The sequence below is a fragment of the Canis lupus genome, chromosome 35 (assembly GCF_011100685.1).
Source record: "Canis lupus familiaris isolate Mischka breed German Shepherd chromosome 35, alternate assembly UU_Cfam_GSD_1.0, whole genome shotgun sequence".
Lineage (NCBI taxonomy): Eukaryota > Metazoa > Chordata > Mammalia > Carnivora > Canidae > Canis > Canis lupus.
Window position 1 is genome coordinate 23,817,660 of NC_049256.1, and position 25,631 is coordinate 23,843,290.

The 25,631-nt window shown below is 43.3% G+C and overlaps 1 protein-coding gene, 1 long non-coding RNA gene and 1 pseudogene across 3 annotated transcripts in view; 1 reads left to right on the forward strand and 2 right to left on the reverse strand.

The window, feature by feature from the left end:
* Window positions 1-16,782, reverse strand: part of DCDC2 (doublecortin domain containing 2) — a 167,420-nt gene extending 150,638 nt beyond the window's left edge. Inside the window, 2 exon segments of the mRNA XM_038584270.1 lie at window positions 11,914-11,968; window positions 16,270-16,782. Of these exon segments, the coding sequence (XP_038440198.1) occupies window positions 11,914-11,968; window positions 16,270-16,562 (348 nt within the window). The 5' untranslated portion in view covers window positions 16,563-16,782.
* Window positions 16,783-17,528: 746 nt separating this feature from the next.
* Window positions 17,529-19,067, forward strand: LOC100682639. Of its 2 annotated transcripts, none has more exons than XR_005384189.1 (3): window positions 17,529-17,676; window positions 18,190-18,310; window positions 18,418-19,067. It is a non-coding gene; the product is annotated as an uncharacterized LOC100682639 (long non-coding RNA). The 2 variants fall into 2 exon arrangements; XR_005384188.1 differs by having other exon boundaries at window positions 17,536-17,727.
* Window positions 19,068-23,011: 3,944 nt separating this feature from the next.
* On the reverse strand, window positions 23,012-23,181 carry LOC119867754 (annotated as a pseudogene).
* Window positions 23,182-25,631: the final 2,450 nt, after the last annotated feature.

Below are 25,631 nucleotides of genomic sequence, written 5' to 3' on the forward strand. Positions count from 1 at the left end.
ACCCCTTGTTGAACCCCTTCTATAACTTCTGGTGATTTTAGAAGAAAGTCAAAACTCTTTTAAAAACATTTTATCTCTGGGTCCCCTTCTGCCTCCCGAGTCTCATCTCTCAATATCCCCATCCCCTCCCTGTCACCCCAATGCCTCCCCATTCTTCTGCCAAAGAGAATTTGTGTGAGTTTCTAAATGTGCTCCATGTTCCCTCATCTGCAGATGTTCACACATGCTGTTCCCTTTGTTGGGACCTCTTCCTCCCCTGTCGGCCTGGCTAACACCCACTCATCCCTTTAGGGCTCAACTTCAATGCCATTTCTTCCAGGAAACCTTTCAGGATTCCCCTGGCTCTGGTAGCTGCCCCTCTAGGGTACCGCGCCTCCTGTGCTGCGTGCTCTGTTATGATGACTTGTTTGCCTCCACCTAACAATGAGCTTCATGAAGGCCATGACCTTGCAGGCTCCCTTGCCATTGCAAATCCAATTTAGCATGATGTCTGGCACATATATATGTCCTCAATAATTTTTTTTGATGAAAAACTTGTGATATTAACTTTTTACTCCCAAAAAGAGCCATAAAACTTGTGATTAGTGAGGTGCCTGGGTGGCTCAGTTGGTTGAGCATTTGCCTTTGGCTAAGGCCATGATCCTGGAGTCCTGGGATCGAGCCCTGCATCAGGCTTCCTGCCCATTGTGGAGTCTGCTTCTCTCTGCCCTCCTCCCCCTCTCCATCTGCCTCTCTCCCCACTTGTGCTCTCTTTCTAATAAATAAAATCATAATGAAAAAAACCGTACTTGTGATTAGTGTCATTCCCTAAAGCTCCCAATGCTCCTACATGAAAGAAGGCCCAAAATAATACCACAGACACAGAGCAATTCATCCTCAGACTCCGCTCCCCCAAGCCCTGCAAACACAGCCGTCTGCTTTAAATTCTTTAAGGATTTCTCAGATGGAGTACGAGAAGACTGCTATTATCATTTTATAATTCTGCCTGTATACCTGTATACTCAGAGTAATCACATGGTGTCTGGGACACACAAACTAAACCAGCATTGCTACCAGATTAAATGTACACATCTAGCAGGATTGTCTACAAGTAAATACACTTATAATAAGCACCGAACATGCCCTGTTGACACCAAGTTAGATGCACACAACTCTACTGACTTTATGCCAGAAGGCCAAGCAAAGAGAATTTCCAAACAGATGGAGAATTATAAATTGAATATGGCTATATGGAAACAAGTGAAATAGGGAGGTGAGAGAGACAAAGAGAGTTTGAAGTTATAGTCACTAAGTGAAAATGCTGAAAGTTCCCAGTGACAAGTCACATCCCCTGCACTTCATTACATCCATACCTATGCTTATGTGTTTAGGTACACTAATAGGTGAGAAGAGCCAAAGATAATCAATGTTATTGATAAAATCATTGAAACAGGAATAACACAAGTGGACAACAATCTGACCAGGAGAAGCACCGCCTAGCAGAAAGGTAATTTAATTCAATTTCCATACACTCTGACTAAATTAAGTATCAGCCAGTTGAGCATTCATGAGAAATAAGCTATTGGTTTGCAAAGCTATATTAAAAGAATCTCTTTGCTATAGTGATACAGATGTAGTGATGTATATTATATATATATATATATCATTTAAAACTGAGATTTCCAATCTCTTTTTTAATCCAGTTTTTTTTCTAGATTATTTATTTATTCATGCGAGACACACAAAGAGAGGCAGAGACACAGGCAGAGGGAGAAGCAGGCTCCATGCAGGGGGAGCCCCATGTGGGACTCGATCCAGGAACTCTAGGATCAGGCCCTGAGCCAAAGGCTGAGGCTCAACTGCTGAGCCACCCAGACGTCCCTAATCCAGTTTTTAAAAGCAGCAGTGGCAGATTCTACACTCAGTAATGCAAAACTTGTAGCACTGGAAATTGAGCTGTCTGTTCACTTCTAGGAAGACAGACTGTGAATATGTACACTTTACAATATTAGATGGTAATATTAGATGATTGTTTCATCTAACAAATATTAGATGATTTGTTTCATAAAAATTTCTAAAAGTCGGCAGCCCAGGTATATTAGGTTATAGAATTTGAAACAGGAAAAATGGCCATGGAAGCTCATAAATCTCTGAAACTCAAGGTGAGAAGAAAACAAAAAACCACTCATACAAAGCAGCACAGACTACCATTAGAAATTTCCTAGAGAGAAATGTTCCAGGTTAAACATTAGACATTGCAAATACATCAAGTCAATTTAGTTTTCTTTCTCCCACAATCCCTTACCACTTTGAGTTTTGTCCCCAGCTGACAGGTAGGCTGAAATCAGCCTTATTTAAACAAACCAAACATCCAAACTATGTAATCATGGATGACATCTGAGCTTGATCTGGCTAACTGTTTATAAAGGAGTCTTTCACAAGGATCAGTGGGAGTTCTCATTGTTGACAGAGCCAGACAGTAAGGCACACCACCTGCAAACTTCCTGCTGAAATCAACAAAATGCAAATAAATAGCCTTTCTGGAAAAAAAAGAAAAAGGCTCCATGCTGGGTGGGGAGCTCAACACAGGGCCACAGGGCCTAGTGCTGGGCCTGAATTCAGGACCCTGAGAGCAATACCTGAGTCAAAATCAAGTAAACTGAACTCCAATTAAAAAAAAAAAAAAATTTAAATCAAGAACCAGACACTTAACCAACTGAACCACCCAGACACCCCAACAGCCCTATCTTAAAAAATACCACCATCAATCCATTTTGAAGTATGTTGAAACCTGTTTTTTTATATGGAAAGATTAAGACTATTAGCCTGCTACCTACCTGCAAGATAGAGACCTTTACAGGTGTCTTTCCAGCATGGTGATAGAGGAAGCTAAATTATGCATACACTCTGGCCCATGCTTTTACCAGCACCACACTTGAGAAGGTAGGGGGCTGTGTGTGGGTCAGTCCAGGGCCACAGACCTAGCAGAACTAAGAGGCCCATGGGGTCTGAGCACAAGTCCCTGGCTTCATTAGTATGGCATTCTTCCCATGCTATTCCACCAGCAAAAGTCTAAGGATTTATTGCTGTTCTGTGCCACTGGGGATCTTTGAAACAGTTTCTACAAGTAACCCATGTAAGAGTAAAATAGGAAAAGTAAACACACACAGATAATTTGTTCTAAATTAAAGGGAAATAAAATTTAAAATTAGGTAAGCACTGACAAGCTTCAATACCAAAATCAAAAAATCAATGTACCCAGGGCACGATCCTGGAGACCCGGGATCGAATCCCACGTCGGGCTCCTGGTGCATGGAGCCTGCTTCTCCCTCTGCCTGTCTCTGCCTCTCTCTCTCTCTCTGTATGACTATCATAAATAAATAAAAAATATATTTAAAAAATCAATGTATTATCATAAATGATGTTATATGTTTGTTTCTTATTACTGATTCCTCTGAGTTTCATTTCTCTTATTCCTTTAACATATCACCCTCTTGGGTTGTCTTTTCCAGACTTACATTGTGTGGGGGGGAAAAGTGAAACATCTCTCAAGATGGTTGTGTATCTGTCAAAGATGCTAGGATACCTTCAGTTCTAAATACAAAAACCACATTCCAAGACAGGAATATCTTCCAGACCCTTTACTTTCATCATGTCGCTCCAAATTTTGTTGCTTTTCAAAATTTCTGACTGGAAGTGCCAGTGAATCAGAGCACCACATGCTTATTTACACTGAAGGGTTCTCTGATAAAAGAAATCACAGCAGGAGGCACCGCCATGGATTGCCAGTCACTCCAGTGGTTCTCTCTGCATGCTTGCTGCCTCCTCCATCCTAATATGGGATGTGACAACCCAAGCCTGGGTCTTCCTGGGTCTCCCAGGAAGGCTCCCACAAACTCTGGGTCAGAGGGCATTTTGAAATTAACTCATATCAATCTCAATTAGCTCTGCAACCAAGATATGGAAGTCAGAAGAAAGGGTCTATCATTAGAAATAGGCAGAAAGGAAACATGACACTTGCTTTCTTTTTTTTTTAAGATTTTATTTATTCATTCATGAGAGGGGGCGGGGGGAGACAGACAGAGACACAGGCAGAGGGAGAAGCAGGCTCAATGCAGGGAGCCCAACGTGGGACTCGATCCCAGGTCTCCAGGATCACACCCTGGGCTAAAGGCAGCGCTAAACCACTGAGCCACCCAGGCTGCCCTGACACTTGTTTAGTAGTCTTCACCAATTTTTAAAGAATTTTTCTTTCAATTCGACTTAAATTCCTCAGCCATCAACCTATAGTTTAATTTTGGTTTCCCCCTTTTTGGTACCCAGCTATGGTGGAGAAGAGCTAGTCACTGTATTCTTTGTTAAGTACTGAAGCCAATTATTAACTAGGTCTAAATAAATCATTTTCTCCCCTTGGAATAACAATCTCTGATATATTTCAATCTGCTTATCTCATCTCTTCAAACTCTTTCCAGAGTCTTCCTACAACAATTACTATGGTAAGTGTCTTTCTATGTCTGTATGGCTGGACTCTAGCCCACTGCCTGGCATTCAGCAGTCTCTTGATAAATATTCTTGAGAAAATGGGAAATCATACATGAGCAGTATAAAATAAACGACTGAGCATAATTTATTTGTCTTCCTAGGCTGTCCTTCACTATTTGTTTAATCATGCTTTCCCAATTATTCCTACCATATGGAAATTTTCATACCTTCATCATGAATAGTCCCTTTGACCTTACCAGAAAACCCAATAAACTCCTTCTATTAATTATCCTAAAATGTGAACCTAAGTATTAGTAAGTGTACAACCAGAAGCTTGGTTTACCTCGACAGAACTTCAGATCATAGTACATATTCACATGTGTCTGAATCCCATCCAGTATAAGAACAAGAAGTTTTTCTCTGCTCAATAGGTCTTGTTGTTTAGTAGTAATGTCTTATTATGAATAGTCACTTCAATTAAGTGGTATTTTCAAACATTTACATTTAGTTAGCAATTTATTTTACTAGATACTTTTTCTGTTTTCTTCTTAAAATGTGATAATTATTTTCTAAATGTCTATTATAAGTCTGTCTTTGCTTAGAACAGCTTATTACTACAAACTTAAAAATTATTCTAATTCATATGTCTTGCACTTTCACATTCAATCTCCTAAAATCATGTCTAAATGCCAAATAGAGAATACAAAATATCTGAAACAAACGTCATGATTCATGCTAATGGACAAACTAAAACCACCAAACCTTTAGCTTTTGATCAGAGCTGATTAGGGTTATTATGGTATAGTTTTCATTAGACCACTATTTTCCAGACTGATGCAAACATTTCATTCTTATTCTTGTTCAAACTCACATACATACATACACAGCTCAATACTGAAAAAATAAATAAAACGAGAAAATGTAGAAGGAAAGTGAAATATAGCTAGCTGTTTTTAATAGAAAAGTGTGTCTTCAGAGAACTGTGGCAAGGTCATATTCACCTTGGAATCATCCTGACCACTGATGAGAACTAGCTATCCTTGGAAAAACACTTCTTACTTAGCAGTTATATTAGGAAGGTAGAGGAAGGTAAGAAATAAAAGATTGGGAAGAAGTCTCAATTATTGCTGAAAGACCTCACAGAAGTGGTTTTATCTTCTTTGATTCTTCAATAAATTAGTAAACTTTAATCTAGAAATCTTTCCCCAAGTTAAAGAAAGAACTATTTAGGACTTTAACTATATGGTAGTTCCCCCTTTGAACCCAGAATTCCCAGGCTAAAGATTAGTAAGTTAAACCACGGAGCCCCATGCCTTCCCCGCAGTGAGGTTAATAATTACACCCAATTTAATGTCTAGAATCCCATTTCCAACCAAAAGCCTTTAAGTAGCAAATCTCATAGTATGTTTCATTAGAGATTATACCTAATGATTAGGCAAAAATATGAACTTGTAAAAATTATTCGCAAAGCCTTAAAGATGCGCACCAGGGTGGCCTACCCAAAGGATGGACAACCCCCATCACCACAAGCTTTCCAGTTTTGATGCTCCAGAAATCTCTCTTCCTGCCCCTCCACCTCTCCCAGGTGCTCCTGCAAGTGTTCCTCTCCACTAAGAAGAAACAAAGCTTATCCAAATTCTCCACTGTTGAACATCTAAGGTAAGGGATGTGTATTCAAGAGAATTCAACCTGACTGGCGCATCCAACAAGGAGGCTCCCACTTCCTCTGAAAGGACGTCATTGGAGTCTCATTTCAGGTTTTAATTCGCAGATTTCTTTTTAAGGCCCCACTTCTCAAAACTACAGATAGCACGCTTATTCACGGATGGATCACTTAGAAATAAAGCAAGCCTGACCTTCTCCAGGTCATCAGGTGCATGTGGATCGGACACTTCCAGAAGCACATGAGGAAGAGTGGATGAAAGAAGGAGAAAACCAAATAGATCCTTGATTAATTTTTTTAGAAATATAAATGTGAGAAAAGGCTAAAAAATGGTCTTTTCTGCTGACTCTGAGAACACAGATTAGTGAGATTCAAGAAAATAAAGCTCCAAGCTGTTCTGTATCAGACAGCGATGGAAACTTGCATTGAAGAGACACCTGGATGGCTCAGTGTTTGAGCGTCTGCCTTTGGCTCAGGTCATGATCCCAGAGTCCTGGGATCAAATCCCACATCAGGCTCCCCACAGGGAGCCTGTTTCTCCCTCTCCCTCTGTCCCCCATGAGTGAATGAATGAATGGATGAATAATTAAATTTTTTTTAAAAAAAGAAGAAGAAAAGAAACTTGCATTGGGGATAGAACCGAGACGAACCAGACACGGAGAGGAAGACAGACAAGGCCAAGAGGGCCGTTCAAAGACCAGAGGCTGAGCTGGCAGATGAGGCCAATCAAGTTTTAATAATGGGGAAGTCTAATCTTCACTTCAAAATCTGTTTAGCTCTCAAAACGAGGGCCTTGACCAAGAAAATGTATGAGTTCCTCAAAGAAGATCATCACCAATGGAGTTAAAATCAATCACAGCAAGCAAGAGAGGCTAAATGGTAGCCAAGTCCACGAGGACAGGGGCCATGTGGTTTGGCTCCCAGAGGACAAGCATGAAGCCCAGCACACAGCAGACACACAATAAATCCTTGTTAAGTGAACAATGTTCATTTAATACAGCTCCAAATCACACTAGGGAGACACTAATGCATCACACAAAGGCTCAACCACAACTAAGTTTATCCCTGAAACCAAATCTAAATAGATGGTGGCCACAAAAACCTTCAAGGCATTTGCAACATCTCACTCATATGTGAAACCCGGAACAACCGGGCATGCAAAAGGCAAAGAGACATCTCTCTGAACTGTTGATGAGGAATATTTGAAAGTAGAGGGAATTAAAACTCTCGACCAGCCTGGGAAGCCTGGGTGGCTCAGTTGGTTAAAGGTCTGCCTTCAGCTCAGATTATGCATGATCTCAGGATCCTGGGACCCAGTCTCATATCAGGCCCCTGCTCAGCAGGGAGCCTGCTTCTCCCTCTGCCTCTGCCCCTCCTGCTCATGCTCTCTCTCTCTCTCTCAATCACTCTCTCTCTCTTAAATAAATAAAATGTTAAAAAAAAAAAAAAAGGAAAAACTGTTACCAGCCTACTAATGCTAGGTACTGTGCAGAATCAGACGACCTCCTAGAGACTTACAATTTTAACAGGCAGTTCTGATGCATATGTTCAAGACTGATCAGCTCAAGACTAACCAGGAATGGGGACAAACTTATCCCATGAAATCATATTTATTGACTTGGTGCAGCAAGGGACAGCTCTTGGAGAAGGCTGACAGGACAAGGCTGAGACAGAGGGGGGAGGGAATCGTCTTTCATAAGATCTAGGTTCTCCCCGAAGGACTCTGAGGTGGTGGCTAAGGGAAGTAGAATCCATTCTAGACAGAGCTGTTTGGAGGGGAGGTCCGGAGGAGTGGAGAGTAACTGGGGTTATTACGAGGTGAGGACAGTGTAGCAATTAAAGATCTGCAGTAAGGAGTGCCCGGGTGGCTCAGTATTTGAGTGTCTGCCTTCGGCTCAGATCATGATCCGGGGTCCTGGGATCAAGTCCTTCACCGGGCTCCCTGCAGGGAGCCCACTTCTCCCTCTGTCTGTGTCTCTGCCTCTCTCTGTGTCTCTCATGAATAAATTAATTAAAAATCTTGAAGGAAAAAAAAAAAGATCCCCAGTAAAACATGGACAGCGCAAAGCAGGCCTGGAACGTCAGCAAAAGGAAAGCGGGAATCACTGGAAAAGCCATCCTGATGGCAGCCTGGAGCTGCTGCACGCCTGCAGGACATGCAATGCCTCTGCTCACCCTGCAGCCGCCTTGCTGTCGGTCCATCCTCCAAGCCTCACTGAGGGCAAGGCTGCCCCGTCTCTCGTCTAGCCCAGATGGCCTCCACTCTTGAGGCAAGAGACAGGCTCTGCCTCTCACACAGATCTAAGTATTAATTAATTCCCATTAATCAAGCTGTAGATAGGGATGCCCTTGGAGCCTTCATCTAGGGGAAACAGCCCCACAGTAGACAGTCCTGACCCATAAGCCTGAGCCCACCTTCAGTTCCTCAGTCCTCTGAGCAAACCTTTGGGCCTAGCACCCTGGGGAATAAGAGGATGATTTGCACACACACACACACACCCCATCTCCTCTCCTAGACTCTACATCCCTCCAGAGAGAGAGTGGCGAAGTCTCCAGTGCCGCCCAGGGCCCCGCACAGACCCCAACCTGCCACATACTCTCTGGGGCCGAGCTGTCTGCTCACCCCTCCTGCACGATGTGCATCGAGGCCCTGCACATGGAAGAACAGGTTGTGCATGCGAGACAGCTATTCGTCTGAAGGATGCCCTATGCCAGGCAGGATGACCAACAAAAGGGCAACTCTGTGTCCAAGAGGGGGAGCCTCCTTTTGAAGGGTTCACAAGGGCTCTGTTGCAACATGATGGAGCCAACTGTGCTTAAACAGCTCCACACACACTGGACTGAATCCCTCTGAATTGAATCACTAATCCTCTGGTGCTAGAGATGTTCACACATCCATCTGTTCACCCAGACTATCAATTCCTGAGGCTGAGAGGTTACGCATGTCTTGTTGAGTTTTGCTCCCAGCACTCTGCCTACTGTGCTGCAGTTTAGGCATCTAATCCCATGAAAGCAAAAGAGATGAGGTAGAAATGCAAGGAGAAACTCCTTCAGGGCAAAAGCACAGTGCATGCTGGTAAGGAAAAGGAAAGGTGTTTCGTGCCAATGAGAGGCTTCTAGCACTTGCCAACAGAGGACCCCCACAGCCGGCTTAGGTAGCAGAGGAAAGAGAAAAGCTGGTGAGTTGACTTGGTATATGAATATATCGCAAGAGATCTGCCCTGGGCTGAGAGGAGGGGAGAAGGAAGCAAGGAGAAGATGGAGAATAAAAGATGTGCCACCAAGGTCAAAAGATGAGCAACCCGTTTTTATTAAGACCACAACTGATGGAGGGAGGATGGGATGAAAGATAAGAATGCAACTAGAAAATGCTTGAGGACCGGGAGCAAGAATGCAAACCTGACCTAGGAGCTTCCTTTATCTGGATGTTAGTAAAAGCAGGACCCACATGTAGGGAGACAAGGGAGGTCTTCTCTGAGCTCACAGTGACAGTGCTGCCCCACCTTGGAGCAGGTGCAAACGCCCACAGATGCACCTTCTTGGTTTCTAATCTTTATCTCCTTTCTCTTCTCCCCCTTTCCTCCTGCCACCCAAAGTGCTGGCCAAAGAGGACCATGTACTTCTCTGGGGCTAGTGGAAGAGGTCCACCAGAGCTCTGCCTTTCTCCATCCTAGTGATATGGCCACAAAGAGCAAGAGGAACAGGACTAGCTGTCCTTTTAGCATCTCTTCAAAGATGAGCCTCATAGAACAGAAAATGACAGAAACCACAAAAGGACTTCAAATGTCAAGGTGACATGCACGTTCTCATTACTGTGACCTGTGGTCAGCAAGTGGATTCCATTGTGTCTAAATTATTAACTGTCTAAAGAGCACCCAGATCATATGATGGACTTGGGTGAGGGTGCTCTGGGAGAAGGGAAGGAATGTCGTCTCTGACTCCCAGAATCCATCGTGTCCAAACGGAGCCACAGTGGCTAGGACACAAGGTGACACATCCAGCAGAATGCCTCTGAATGATAAAGGGTCTTTTTCTACACTAACACTTGCGGGGAATTCTTAGAATTGATGTGTGGAGCAATTAGGATGACTGAATCATGTACGCTGATGTGATGGCCTTTATCACGTCGCCAACACAGACAACTCAAACAGTATGACATCACCTCATTTTTGAGGGAAATGACCCGGATTTTGATAAATAACCTTACTCATCCTTTCTTCTGGAACATCTCTGAATAAGCATGGTCTGTGCTACCACTGTGTTGAAACATCCCTCCTTGAAACTGCTCTCCACCCTCCTAAGTGATGTATTCATCATGTTCTAGACTCACTTCAAGAATTCTGTGAACCCCTCCCTGTGACTGGGAATAAGATATGTTCTCTTCCTCCAACAAAGAGCAGTCAATAGCCTTTGACAAGGTATGCAATCTTTTCTCGATTGACTCGAACACTGAATGAAATCACCAGCTTAAATCAAGAAAGCATCTATAATTTTTGTGAAAGGCCAGTGTCTATCAAGTCTGTTCCTAGATAGTCCTCTGACTTTGAACTTGTTGAATCCTACAAGTTTGATTGGAAATCAGCCATGGGAAAGAGAGGGGTACTCCCCTGCTCCTGGTAAGAATTATACACATAATACGTTCTCAGAACAGTTCACAAAATCTTGTGCCCTATGTCAAACATCAGGGATAATCCTGCAGAGCCAATAGTTAAAGTGATATCTTTATGAGCAAATGCATCCACACTTCCCTTCTGGGATGCCAGGAACCCAAAACTCTCCCTTGCTGGCAATGAAATTAGGGGCTCCCCTGGCTCACAGCAGGCATTGAGTGTAGTCATGGTGTGACTCCAGGAGGAGGGTCTCTGCATTGAAGATCAAGACCAGGAATGCAGAGTGAGGGCAATGAATACATCCCTATCTAGGCTGGGAGGATGGCAGTGGGAGAGAGGGCCTCAGGGGAACAAGAGGGAGAGTAGGGCTTGGATAGTCAAAGAGCACCTCCATCTCCCATCTCCTCTGCATCTCCAAACTTCTTCTACTGCTCTCTCTTTATCTCCTCCACAAAACTTTATGGGGAAGAACTGAGAAGAAATGAAAGGCTACAGCTGGGTCTGCATAGTTAGAAGAAAAGAGAAGAGAAGGGAATCACCAGGAAGAAATAAAGCAGAAGAGATGCAGTCTCCTAGTTAGAGGGAAGGGGCGGGTTTCTCACAGGTAACATGTGCACCTATAAGTCAGAACCTTGTCTGGGGGGCTGGGACACAGACCCACAATAAAGGACACCAAGAGCTATTGCCCCTCAGTGGAAGAACAGTCAGCAAATTAAATTAACTAGAGTCCTCGTGAATGCATCCCCTGTGAAGGATAATCTTTTGAAGAAAGTATATAAGAAAAATATATTGCATACCTGTTGCACTTTGCCGGCATCTTCATCAAAGACAAAGAATCCAGAGCAGATATATGCTCATGTTTAAAGAATTCACATACCTCATATTCTATCACAGAAATTTGGCCTTGGTCACTAATTTCAAGCAAGGTCTGCCTACTTTGAACAGTTGTATATCCTTCAAACAAATTACATCCAGAACCAATTCACTGATACACTTTTTACTACTTGCTACTGATAGTAACTAGTGGTCATTCTTCAGCTATAACGTAAGCCAAACCTGAAAAATATATACCTTTGTCTATAAATAATTAGAATGCCGTCTAAATCCTAAGACATGCTATAAGAAATGCAAAAATGGCATTGCTATTTACTTGAACCTTCAAAATATTATTCGCATTACCTCTGTATTAATAACTTCCATAGGTCTCTTCTTCATTTCTCCTATGTCCAAGTAACTGGGGGAGGAAAAAAAAAAAAAAACAGTAAGGGTTTCTTTTGTTGCTTTTGAGTCATTATGTAAATTTCTTATTAAAATTTTTAAAAAGTAAAGCAAGCCATAGGAAATATGTAAGCCTAAAGCAAAGATCAATAGCTCCTTAATCAAAAGCAATTATGGTAGCAGGAACAGCTTTGAGCATCACCAGCCAGAGCTGATACACTGTCTTCTTCTCTCAACTTCAATGAAATTGAAGTCTTAGAAACACACACTTCTTAGAGGGAACATTTTTCCCCCACGGTGGTTGGCCCCTGACCATATAGTGGTATTTCTAATTCTTATACCACTTTTGATATAAAGAGTGGTTTGTGTGTACAGGTCCTTAATAGTTCCATTAATCACAGCTTTTAGGTCAAAACAAAGAAAGTACTGGTAGTGTGCATTAGACCATCTATGAAAGGCTGGGGAATTTTCTTTCCTATGAAGACACTTTCTTGATATGGAAATACTCAGCCACACGGGAGAGCTTAGGCATTGATTCAGCTAAATCAATGCACATGGGTGGACTAGTTAACCTCTGGAGACCCCTATTATTAAACTCCTACTTGCTATAGATATTCACTTGTGATCATTCTTCAGATATAGCATAAATACAACCTGCAAGCTACACTTTTGTCACCGTCAAGCCCTAAGTCCATCACTGTGATCTGGTTCCATTGTCCTTCACACAGAGCAGGTGCATTTAATTTATAACCAGGGATACAAAGATACCTCAACTACATTATTGTTGAGTTGGCAAAAAAGAATTTATACTAAGAGTTAATTTTAGCCGTATTTTATTATTGTTGTTTGCATTTTTTGATAGAATGCTTTAGTCAATCAATGCTACTAGAAATCATGTTTTTCTTATATAAACAGTGTTTACATAAAATATTGCAAAACTCCCTCTGTTTAGCAATAAAATGGCTCTTTTGCAGATCTACCGGGATTGATTTCTGCCATAGGAGAAAAACAGCTTAACTGCCATGTGCAGAAAAGTGATCTCAGATCCACATGATTAGTGAAGTAGAGTCAATGTTCAGAAACACATAGAAAAACTTTAGGGAAGATAACCATCTCTAGAATTCTCCACTATAAAATGAAAGTTTAATAGCTACCTCAAGTCTAATTATGGTTTCAAAAATATTAGGAAAAATCTGGGTAAAAGAAATTCAAGAAGGAAGTTGATCATTTTCATTTGAATAATTTTTTTCTACCATTGCTAAATTTCCCCAACATCATGTAGGGCCTAAATGACATAAATTACCTTCAATATCTTCTGGGCTTTCTTTCATCCTGCCAGTTGCCTCAATTGTTTTGTAAGTTTGCAACTGCTAAGCTTCAAATATATTCAGCATTTAAATCTTCTTGGCTTATATCATTATAACCATAGATACTACCACTTTAACAGAAATAAATAAACTATTCATCTGTCAGCATGTAAAAACTAACCATGGAAACCACTATAACAGACTCAGGTATTTTTTTGTATGTGAATTAAAGGCAAAAATAACCATGCAAATCCCTTATATCTATATAAAGAATGACTTGAAGTACACTTTTTATTTGGTTTGGAACTGGACCTGTTTTTATCTTTTGAGTTGATAATGCCAAACAAACAAAAGAGAATATGAGTTACAAAAGTGAGTCTGCAAATTTGGGCTGTAGATTCCAAAACAGATCTCCATTCCCATGAAACTGCTTTTTTATGGGGATTATTTAATTTAAAAAATCAACAAAAAACATGGTGAAAGGAACTGGATAGTGATGCTTTGTATTTATATGACATTTTGATGTTTACAAAGCACGTTCACATCCATAGTATTCACTTTTCTAACAAACCCTGTGAGGCGGGAATGGTTATGCTCTTTGTCCATATCAGGAAGCTGAGTCAAGTGGCTTGCCCAAGGATACATAGCTAATAAACAACTCAGCCTTAGGTCTCCTGATCTTTAAGTTCTAAATGTCTTTGAAACACATCACTTCATTTAGTTCTTGTCTATGAAGTTAGACAAAGTGTGCTAAAGGAAGTTTCCAAGAAGGGAACACTAAGTCCAAATGCATCTATCACCTTGCTTTAAAAAGAATGCCTGGCAGAAAAAAAGAAGAACACTTTTAGAAATCAGTTTAAGCACGTTCAGGAAAAGAAAAATAATATTAGACAAGGATTAGTGACATTTGGGGAAATACTTCTATATAGTGAAAATTAGAATTCACAAGTAAAAGCTTTACAGTAAACATATTTTTTTGTTATCCTGTGATCCAAGCTGAATTTCAATTAAAAACTATGAAATGGAAAGTTTCCAAGGGGTTCAGTAATTCTACTCCCAGGTATATAACCAAGAAAATGAAAACTTGTACACGATTGTTTCTAGCAGCATTATTTCATAACAGCCCAAAGTGAAACAACCCAAATGTCTATCAATAGATAAACACAATGTGGCATACCCATACCATGGAATATTACTCAACAATACAAAGAATAAAGTGCTGATACATACTACACATGGATATGCCTGGAAAACATGGATGAGTTGTTTTGTGAAACAGGCCAGAAAAAGTGAAAGAGGCCAGAAAAAGAAAAGGCCAAATATGGTATGATACCATTGATCCGAAATATCCAGAACAAACAAATCCATAGAGATAGAGAGTAGATTAGCAGTTGCCAGGGGATGGGCAGAAAGGGAAACTGGGAGGAATGGGGTTTCATTTTGGAGTGATGGAAATGTTCCAACATTAGCTTGTAATCATGGTTGTACAACTCCATGAACCCACTAAAAATGACTGAAATACATAAAGTTTACCTTACGTGAAAGAGCTCACAATAGAGCTTTTTAAAAAAGTCCTGTGGAGGGGCACCTGGTGGCTCAGTGGTTGAGCACAGGCCTTCAGCTCATGGTCCTGGGATGGAGTCCCACATCAGGCTCCCTGCAGGGGGCCTGCTTCTCCCTCTGCCTGTGTCTCTGCCTCTCTTCGTGTGTCTCTCACAAATAAATAAACACAATATTAAATAAATAGTCCTATGGAATATTAAATTCTACCTATCCTGCAATACCCACCCCCACAATGTCCCTCAACTGTGAATTTCTGCATAACTTTATTTTTCCCATTGCAATTATTCCTTTGTACCTTACATTAAAATTATTAGTGTGCCTCTTGGGACTGTCCTGTTAGTCTCAAACTCTTAAAGACGAGGAGTTACATCCTTGTTCCCTTCACAGATCTAAGCACAGCTTAACTCCCTGCACACCTACTGTGAGTGAGCTCCCTGCCAGGAACTAGGAATAAGCACCAATGCTGATCCCCCGCGCCTGAAGATCTAGCCATCAAGTACCTAAAGACAGACATATAGACAAATCCAGCGAGCCAGTAAGCTTTTCCAAGCATTATGTTCATAACATAAACACGCAGGCCGTGGGAGGAGGGTCACAACAGTGGGACGTAGTCAGTTACCAAAAAGGCTTCTACTTCTACTTGGAAGGAAAAGTTGGAAGAAATTGAACGGGGGGGGGGGGGGGGGGGGGGGCGGGGTTCCGTATGCAGAAAGCAATTTTCTCCTCTTGTGAGTAGATAGTATCAAACACTTCTAAATAATTTTTAAGAAATCGTTATTTAAACTCAAAAAAGTAGGTGCCAAGAAAAAGGAAAACAACAACAACAACAACAACAGAAAATTGTCAAGTACCAGTTTGGTCACTGAATACTTTGCTAAGATTCCTCCTGTTCCTCCCTCTGGCCGAGTGAAATTCCTTCTCGGGTCCCATTTTCAATCCCCCAGCCCCAGCCCCAGCCCCAGCCCAGCCCCAGCCCCAGCCCAGCCCCAGCCCAGCCCCAGCCCCAGCCCCAGCCCCAGCCCGGCTGCAGCCCCAGCCCCAGCCCAGCCCCAGCCCCAGCCCCAGCCCCAGCCCAGCCCCAGCCCCAGCCCCAGCCCCAGCCCCAGCCCGCCAGCCCCAGCCCCAGCCCCAGCCCCAGCCCCAGCCCCAGCCCCAGCCCCAGCCCCAGCCCCAGCCCGGCTGCAGCCCCAGCCCCAGCCCCAGCCCGGCTGCAGCCCCAGCCCCAGCGCAGCCCCAGCCCAGCCCCAGCCCCAGCCCCAGCCCGGCTGCAGCCCCAGCCCCAGCGCAGCCCCAGCCCAGCCCCAGCCCCAGCCCCAGCCCGGCTGCAGCGGGAGCGCGGGGCGGCCGCCGAGCGCGGGCGACGCGGGGCTCCGGACCCGGCCCAAGCGCACCGCACACCTGCTGCAACCTTAGGTGCTGGGCGGCGAGGACAGACGGACGGACTCACTTGAGCTTCTTGAAGGCTTCCTGACCCCCGGCCACGTAGTTGCCCCCGCTCTGGAGCTGGTCCAGCTTCCGGATGCGGTGGCCGGTCCGCGGCGTGTAGATGTTCCTGACCGCCCCAAACGGCGCCTGAACACCGCCCGTCACCTCTTTCAGAAACACGTCGAAGCTGGACACTTTCTTCTCGTGGATGACCACGCGGCGCCCCGCGAAGAAAGGGTCCCCGTTGCGGTACACCAGCACGCTCTTCACGACCGGCTGGGACAGGTGGCTGGACCTGGCGCTGGTGCCGCTCATCCTCCCCGTGGGGACGCGCCCGGCGGGCTTCTCCGGGGACGAGCCGCTGCTGCCGGCGGCCTCCCGCGCGCACCGGCCGGTAGCTGCCTGAAACCAACGCGAAACAGACAAGCCCGCGGTAAAAAAAATAAAAATAAAAATAAAAGGAAGAAGAAGGCAGAGTGGCTGAGGTGCGTCCGGCTCGCGCCCCGCGGAGCCCCTGCGGGTGGCGGGACTCAGGGCCCTCGTCCAGGTGTTTCACCAGAGTCTGCACAGCCAATCAGCGCTCGCCGTGCGCGCAGCACACCTGCCCCGCACGCTAAGCGCGGAGCCCAGGTGTAGCCTCAGGACCCGGGCGCCGGGAGGGCTTGACGCGCGCCCACCGAGGGGCGCCGGAGGCGGAGGAGGCGGAGGAGGGCAGGCGCGCCCCTACGCACGCACCCAGGGGAAGGATGCTCCGGCTCCACTGCTCACGCCCTATTCGTGCTACTCCTCCAAATCCCTGGTCTTTCCTCTCCTCGCCGCCTCACCCCTCAATGGCCTGCTTGCTCCCCAGATGAAAGCGAATAAGATTCTGGCTGGAATTGCCCAGATTTTACTTTGCGCCAAAATAATAGCCTAACGTGCGTCGAGAGAGAAAAGGCAGGAGGCGGGGGCGACGGAGGAGGCAGGAGCTTCCCGGACCCCTCGGCCCCTCCGAGACCCTCCGCGCCGGCGCCGGCGAAGGTCCCGTGGGCACCGTTTGACCGCCGGGGCGCGCAGCCGAGTCCCAGGGCGGGAGGCGGCCGGTGGGGTCCCCGGGGACGCGCCCGCCCGCCGCGGGGGTACCTGGCGACGCCCGAGGGCGGCTGCGGGAGGGGCGGCGGGGACGCGGCGGCTCGGCGGGCACCGCTGTTCCTCCGCTGCCGTCGCCTCCGCGGGCCTTCCCAGTCCCGGGGGGAGGGGGCGGACTTGTTACTTCTCGCCGTTGCCATAGCGACTGCAGCCACGCGCGGAAACGAGTCCGTGAACCGGTCCTGGCGCGCGCCCGAGTCCCGGAGGCTTTGCCAGGGGGCTCCCCAGAGACAGTTGGAAGTCAGGGCTGCGGGGTGGAGGGGCAGCCTGGTGGCATTATCCTGCAGTCGTGATATAAACGGTCAGGCCCTATGCTAGAGGTCGGGGATGCAGCCAGCCTGCAATACTTGCGGTACCTACCACCTCCTAACTTTAGGCTGGGAAGAGGCTTTCTCACTGCCTCCAGAAGGCCCGGTGGCTGAACAGCTAGCTGTCCATGCCCAAGACCCCACATTCATGCAGTTCGTGTAGATTGGGTCAGTGCATGAGTACGCGAGTGGAAATGCACTAAAGAGGTGTTGTCCAGTCCACTCTGGGGCATACATATTATGGGGCCAGGGAAATTCTCCATCAACAGTTGAAATCATCCTTGCTCGGTTCTGCCGGGACGCCCTTTATTCCTCCTACGACCATGCTGCTTCGTGGCCTGTGCAAACCTCATTACTGGCTGTTCCAAACTGCCATATATGAACAAAAGTCATATTGATAATTAACTACTATTAATTGAATGTTTGCCATGAAGCAGGCATTGCATCAGGGTCTTGATGTAGATAATCTGATTTAATGCTCACAATGACCATTTTTCTTTACTCAGATGAGGCACCCGAAGGGTAGAGAAACCGAAGAAATGTATCTGGGGTCGCACACAAAAATTCGAGCCTAGTTCTCTGTGATTCCAGAACTACCTTGACCACCACGTCATGTTAATCTAAAAGGTGAACGTATAAAGCATTGCTATCTGGAGCAGAGACATTTTTATTCAAGTTACCTAATACATTAATGCCAGGAAAGTTAACAACTTTTCTTTTTTTTCCAAAAAAAGACCAGAGAGAAGAGAATAATACAGAGAGGAAAAAGAAAGGAATTTTGTGAGCCAGTTGTAAAGAATGCACAGGTTAAGAGAATGCATGAGGAGAATATCTGTGCAAATATGCTACCAAGCCAGTGAGTAAGATAGAGTTCCTGTTTTGAGGGATGGAAGGCAGTAAATCAAGCAACCCCCAGGCCACCCAAACCCTTCTACCACCTATACCAGCCCTGTGCAAAACGAAAACTTGTTGCCCCTTGTTCAAAGATTAAGAATATCAAGATGGCAACAGCAAAGCATTAAACCGAACATGGGAACGTTCCTAAGTGTGGGATCTTGTTGTAAGTCCATGAAGCCACCACCCCATACCTACATTCTGGTTTCTTCTACAACAGTATCTCCACTGTAGATCCATCTCCTGGGCCCACATGTATTTATCCAGTTGTCTCTTAGTGATGTGGTATTGGAGAGGGGAAGCCCCTGATTCATAGCTTTTGCCGATTTTTTGTAGTTTAAATTCTGCATATGTGGCTGAATTCCAGCTACCAATCTGATGTCATTAAAGGCAAGAGATGTGCACTTGCATGCCCTTATCTGGCGTTTCCGCTTACTGTTACTATAGACATGGAACTTCATACATAACAGTAAAATATACATAATATTGAGTTTTTAGTGTATTTATTACCTTTGTTTTTAATACAATTTATTTAACTGTACTTTTGTACAATTTAGTTTTTTAGTGGCTGTGTTTGAAATTTTTGAAAATTTGACAATTGACTCTCGCAAGGCAGTAAAAGGCAGCTCTCAGCACACCAGGCCCCTGAACAGCTACCCTAAACCACCAAAAGGCAGCCTAGACTCAACACACTCACATGATCACATGTTTTCACTAACACCTTCTCTTTTCCTGTTCCCATCTCCATAAATGGGCCCTCATCCACCAATCTAAACACACACATTTCTCTGCTCACAAAAGCACATTTGACTATGCGGAGAGACAACAGCAAACACAGTCATCCCTCCAATCTCTCTGCTTTTGTTTGCTGAATTCATTTTGGAGCTGTGCTCTCTTATGCAGAATCCCAAAACTGAGCAAAGGGAGAAGGATTTCAGAAGCCACAAAGGCTACATAAACCCCCATCATGAAGAGCTGAGGTGGAATGAGAAGTCACTTCAGAGAGATGCTTGAGAATGTTAGTGCATTCACGGAGAGGAGAGTTTTGTTTTTATGCTTCTTCCTAAGTGTGAGAAAGACCTTGAGAGTGAGAGATGGCAAAAGAGGATTCTTAAAGAAGTTTTGCTGTGCATTAAAAATAATACTATAAAGATCTGTGGCATTTCCTCAAAAGCCTGAGTTAATCTCTGAAATGCTTCTGTCTTACGGCAGAAATAATAATTATTTCAGTGTGATACTGTGCTGAACCCACACCACATTGCGCCCTGGGCTTATAAGGGTTCTTCAGCCAGTCACCAAGCTCAATCCAGTCTTCTGCTCAAATATTTCTTCATAAGTGAATCCATTTGCTCATCTCCAAATCCATTTCCACTTTCTGAATCCCAGGCACCATCATCACCTAAAATATCACCCTGCCTAAGGTTGTGTTTCCTTACTCTCATTCTCCACCAGACAGCCAATTTGAAAGACTACTGAGAAACACACATCCAGTCATGTCACTTTCCAGCTGAAAACTTCCTGGATGCCGCCTGTTTTTTGTAAGATAAAATCCAGCATCATCAACAATGATCACAAAGACCTAGATATGCTGGCTCATATCCTCTTCTCACTTGACTCTCCCTGTGTCAAGACCCGTCTTTCCACTTCCCTGAATATTCCTTTGCACATACTTTACAGCTCCTTGTACCCACTGCCATGGGTTTGGCTCCTTCCAACCAATACTTCAAGTCCCAATTAAATGTCATTTCCCCAGGAAAGCTTTACTACCTCATTTCCCAGATGAGAATAGCTTTGCACATATTACATATTTTCCTCCACAAGTCTTATCAATTGTAATTAGAAGCCTTTGTAAAATTATATGTTTCATTTTTTGTTTTTGTGTCATTAAATGTTTAATCTTTCTATAATTATATATGTATATGTAAAAATTCCCTGAAGGAAAAAACTATGTCCTTTTTATACATCTGTGTATTCCCAGTGCCTAGCATAGAGGCTGATATATGATATATATATGTGTGTGTATATATACATATGTATATATATACACATTAGTACTAAATAATTATTTGATGAGTGAATAAAAGCAAAATGTTTTAAGTTTAAAAATTAAGATCGGGCGCCTGGGTGTTTAGTTGGTTAAACGTCTGTCTTCGGCTCAGGTTATGATCTCAGGGTCCTGAGACTGAGTCCCACATTAGGCTTCTTGCTCAGTGGGGTGCCTGCTTCTCCCTCTCCCTCTACCTCTCTCCCCTGCTTATGCTTTCTCTGTTTCAAATAATTAAATAAAATCTTAAAATAAAAATTAAGATAAAACTTCAAAACATTTAGAAGCTGCTCCTTTGGAAGAAATCATATTTTCAGTTCAGCAAATAAAAAAACTACTTGAAATCAATCAATCAATAAATAAATAAATAACTACTTGACAACCAAAGAGATTCTAAACCTAGTTGCTTAGCTTTGGGCAGAAAATGCATAGCCGGATACAGAAGAAAGCACCTACATGGGAAGCCAGACTCTTATCCACCACTGAGTTTTAAGACTCTTTCAAGGCGGGCAGCCTGGGTGGCTCACGGGTTTAGCGTCACCTTCAGCCCAGGGCCCGATCCTGGAGACCTGGGATTGAGTCCCACTTCGGGCTCCCTGCATGGAGACTGCTTCTCCCTCTACCTGTGTCTCTGCCTCTCTCTCTCTCTCCTCTCTCTCTCTCTCTCTCTCTCTCTCTCTCCTCTCTCTCTCTCTCTCTCTGTGTGTGTGTGTGTGTGTCTCTCATGAATGAATAAATAAAAAATCTTAAAAAAAAAACCCTTTCAAGGTAATAGAGATATTTATAAAATATGGGACATATTCTGCTAGTTTTCCCTCAAAGTGTGTCATCACCTTTACAACTGGTGTTCATATCTAAATCTCGGGAAGAGCCATATCTTCAGCTTCTTGAGACTATGTTTCTTGGATATACATTTGGATAATGGTGGCTGCATCTGATAAGCCCCCTGAATTCCTATTGTCCGGTTAACTCGGTTGGTTCCGGTAATGACTGAACTCTTATTCATATCTAGGTACTGGATTGTCTACCCCAATTGGCTATGTTTAAAGTGCCCAGGGGCGCCTGGGTAGCTTGGTTGGTTAAATGTCTGCATTCGGCTCAGGTCATGATCTCAGGGGTCTGGGATCGAGTCCTTTATGGGGCCCCTGCTCAGTGGGGTAACTGCTTCTCCCTCTTCTTCTGCCCCTCTCCCCAACTTGTGCTCACTCACTCTCTCTCAAATAAATAAAATCTTATAAAATAAAGTGCCTAAAACTGTCTGTAAGGGGGACCTTCCGCATTTCCTATTTGTAGTCAAATCATATAGGTTCTATCTACTTAATATACCCTAATGCTTTCCCTTCTCATTTCAGCTCCCTCCCTCCCTAAGTTTTGGAACCTTAGTAAGAATGCTTGCTCTACACATTGCCACCTTATCTAAGGAGTTACGAATAATATAAAGTAATCGTTCCCTATTCCAGTTGACTTATTGCCATTTTGAGTATAAAATGAGTAATCACAATCTCCCCAAACAGTAAACTTGAACCTTCATTTTTTTGTATTGCTTCCTGTCACAAAGCAAACCCCAAAGAAATCTATAGCAATTTATCTTTAAATTCTACATAAACCAGGGATGCCTGGGTGGCTCAGTGGTTGAGCATCTACCCTCAGCTCAGGGCGTGATCCCAAATTCCAGGATCGAGTCCTACATCTGGCTCCCCAAAGGGAGCCTGCTTCTCCCTCTGCCTGTCTCTGCTTCTCTCTCTGTGTCTTTAATGAATACATTTTTAAAAATATTTTAAAAAATAAAAATCCTACACAAACCAAATATCACATTTTCCTAAGTATTTTCATCATCTGAAAAACATACAATTTCATGGTGAGATTTAATCATCAGCAAACAATTTTGCCATTCACTAGGGTGTGATCAGCAAGCCCAACAGAAAAATGTCAAGTTTTGAGGCAGAGAGAAGTTGAGAGAATTCTTACAGAGGGCTTCTATTTTCCCTGAACTGCAGAAGGAAATAGTATCTTGCCTGAGTCTTCCAACACTTAGCATCATGGTAAAGGCAGATGTTTAATACATATTTGTTAAATGAATTAACCTGAGAGTTAAGCATGATGCAGACATGAAGGAAGAAGGAAGAACCAAGGCATCTTGAGGAGAGCTGAACAGCTACTATGAGGTGCCCAACATGGTGTTCTATGCTATTGTGGAATATATATGTTCATAGATGATTTCTGCCCATAGTGATACCTTAAAGAGGATGTTGATGGAACTCCATTTCCAACATGAGCTAAATATCCTGAATCTCTGTCCTAAAACAGTAAAAAAAAAAAAAATTTTTTTTAAATGCTGGGTTTAAAAATGTTGGAATAAAAAAAAAATGTTGGAAAAAAAATGTTGGAATCTTTTTAAATGCATTGCCAATTTGGCAAGAATGAAAAGAATTCAGAAAAGTCAAAAGTTGAGTGAAAACAGCAATCTTGGGAGGCAAGAAAACTGGGAAAAGTTTTCAATTGGCAATAATTGTGCCTTTGATAAATCTTATTGGCTATGATACTGCCACTGCACAAAGCTGGTAAGCAAGCACTGAAATCCTCTTAAACCCTAAGTACACCTGTCTATGCCCTGGTGACCAGGAACTGATGTTTTGATAGCTGTACAGGGAGGCAGGCACACGAGACAAGTCTAGGAGCTACCCAGATTGGACAGACTGAGAGGTGTCCCCCGTGTGTACCTGGGACCTCAAGTTACCCTGCAAAGGTAATGGCGAACAAGAATTAACTCACTTCATGGAGCAAGTACAGCAAGGAGATGTGCTTAATTTTACATTCATGCAAAAAAAAAAAAAAAATTTACATTCATGCTAGAGGTAGAGGTGAGAAGGAGAAATTTCCCCCAGTAATTGATCGTCCTAACAGTTGATGCTAGCTGGCTATTGAAACTAATGACTGTCTTTGTGATCTAAATTATGTGAGGCCGACAGTTAAATTTAAAGTGATTCTGGGGGGGATCCCTGGGTGGCGCAGCGGTTTAGCGCCTGCCTTTGGCCCAGGGCGCGATCCTGGAGACCCGGGATCGAATCCCACGTCGGGCTCCCGGTGCATGGAGCCTGCTTCTCCCTCTGCCTGTGTCTCTGCCTCTCTCTCTCTCTCTCTCTGTGACTATCATAAATAAATAAAAATTAAAAAAAAAAAAAAAACGTTTAAAAAAAAAAAGTGATTCTGGGGGGATCCCTGGGTGGCACAGCGGTTTGGCGCCTGCCTTTGGCCCAGGGCGCAATCCTGGAGACCCGGGATAGAATCCCACGTCGGGCTCCCGGTGAATGGAGCCTGCTTCTCCCTCTGCCTGTGTCTCTGCCTCTCTCTCTCTCTTTTTCTCTCTCTCTGTGACTATCATAAATAAATAAAAATTTAAAAAAAAATAAAGTGATTCTGGGCTGGAAATGCTCTCAGATGCCTGAGAAAGTCAACACAAATCCTATCTGGAGGAACACAACTTCTACTCAATCTACCAGTAATTCCCATAGATAATGTTCTAAGGAACATGAAACTCTCAGTTAAAACACATAAAACTTGTAAGAAAATAAGCCATGAGTGACAGCCTGAAGAAACAAGAGACAAAAGCCAGACCTGTAAAGATTTAAGATTCTGGAATTACCAGAGGCAGAACATAATTAATTATGCTTAATATGTTTAAAGAAGTAAAATATTAAAAATATGAGTAAGGAACGAGAAACTTTAAGAAATGACCAAGATTTTTAAAATGGTAAAATGTCTAGAAATGAAAACACATAATAACTAAGATTTAAAAACCCATGGAGAAGTTAAATAGCAGGGGATCCCTGAGTGGCTCAGCGGTTTAGTGTCTGCCTTCAGCCCAGGGCATGATCCCGGAGTTCCGGGATCGAGTCCCACGTTGGGCTCCTTGCATGGAGCCTGCTTCTCCCTCTGCCTGTGTCTCTTTCTCTCTCTTTCTCTGTCTCTCTCTGTCTCTCATGAATGAATAAATAAAATCTTAAAAAAAAAAAAGTTAAATAGCAAATTAGTCACATTCAAAGAGAGAGTTACTAAAAAGTATATTCAAAGAAGTTACCCAGGAGCTGCACAGCAAAATGAATAAATTAAAAAAATCTGAAAGGTCAGAGACTAAATTAACTATTAAATTAACTATTTACAATACATATTTGATCTATGTCTGATCAAAATTCCAGAAGGAGAAATAGATACAATGGCACAGAGGTATTATTTGAAGTGTTTTCCAGAATTGTTGAAAGATATAAATCCTCATATTTAGGAAGTCAAATGAATCCCAATAGGATAAATTCGAAGAATCATCATGTCAGTACATTGAAGTGAACCTGCCGTAGAAAATATACAAAATATCCTAAAAGGAGTTTGTGGAAAAAGACAAATTACCTACAACAGAAAGATATTAATGGCTGACTTCTCAAAAGCAACAATAGAAATTTGAAGACAGTGAAATAAGATCTTCAATGGGTTGAGGAATTAATTGTAAATATGATATTTCTACCAACCGATATTATCTTTCTCAAGAATGGGTGCAAATTAAGGGCCTTCGCCATCAATAGGAATTCCCTAAAGAGAATTCCAAAGAACTTAACTCAACATTAGAAAATGGCCTTGAATAAAAATCTGAAAGGCAAGAAGGAATGATAGACAAAGACCTTGTTAACTATGTGGTCAATATTTTTAATGACTACATGAAGCAATAATAACAATGTCTGATGTATGATATTTATGATATAATTAGAACTACCATAATTAGAAAATAATTGCATGTAAATTGGGAGGGGAGTGATCAAAGTTTAAGTATTATAAGAACATCTTGTTTTCACAAACTCACTAGGATAGTGGTATGAGTTTAAAACAATAGAAAAATACATGTTGATGAGGATGTGGAGAAATGAGAACACTCATACAGGGGCACCTTGGTGGCTCAGTGGGTTAAGAGTGTGTCTCTGGTTCAGGTCATGATCTCAGGGTCCTGGGATGGAGCTCCATGCT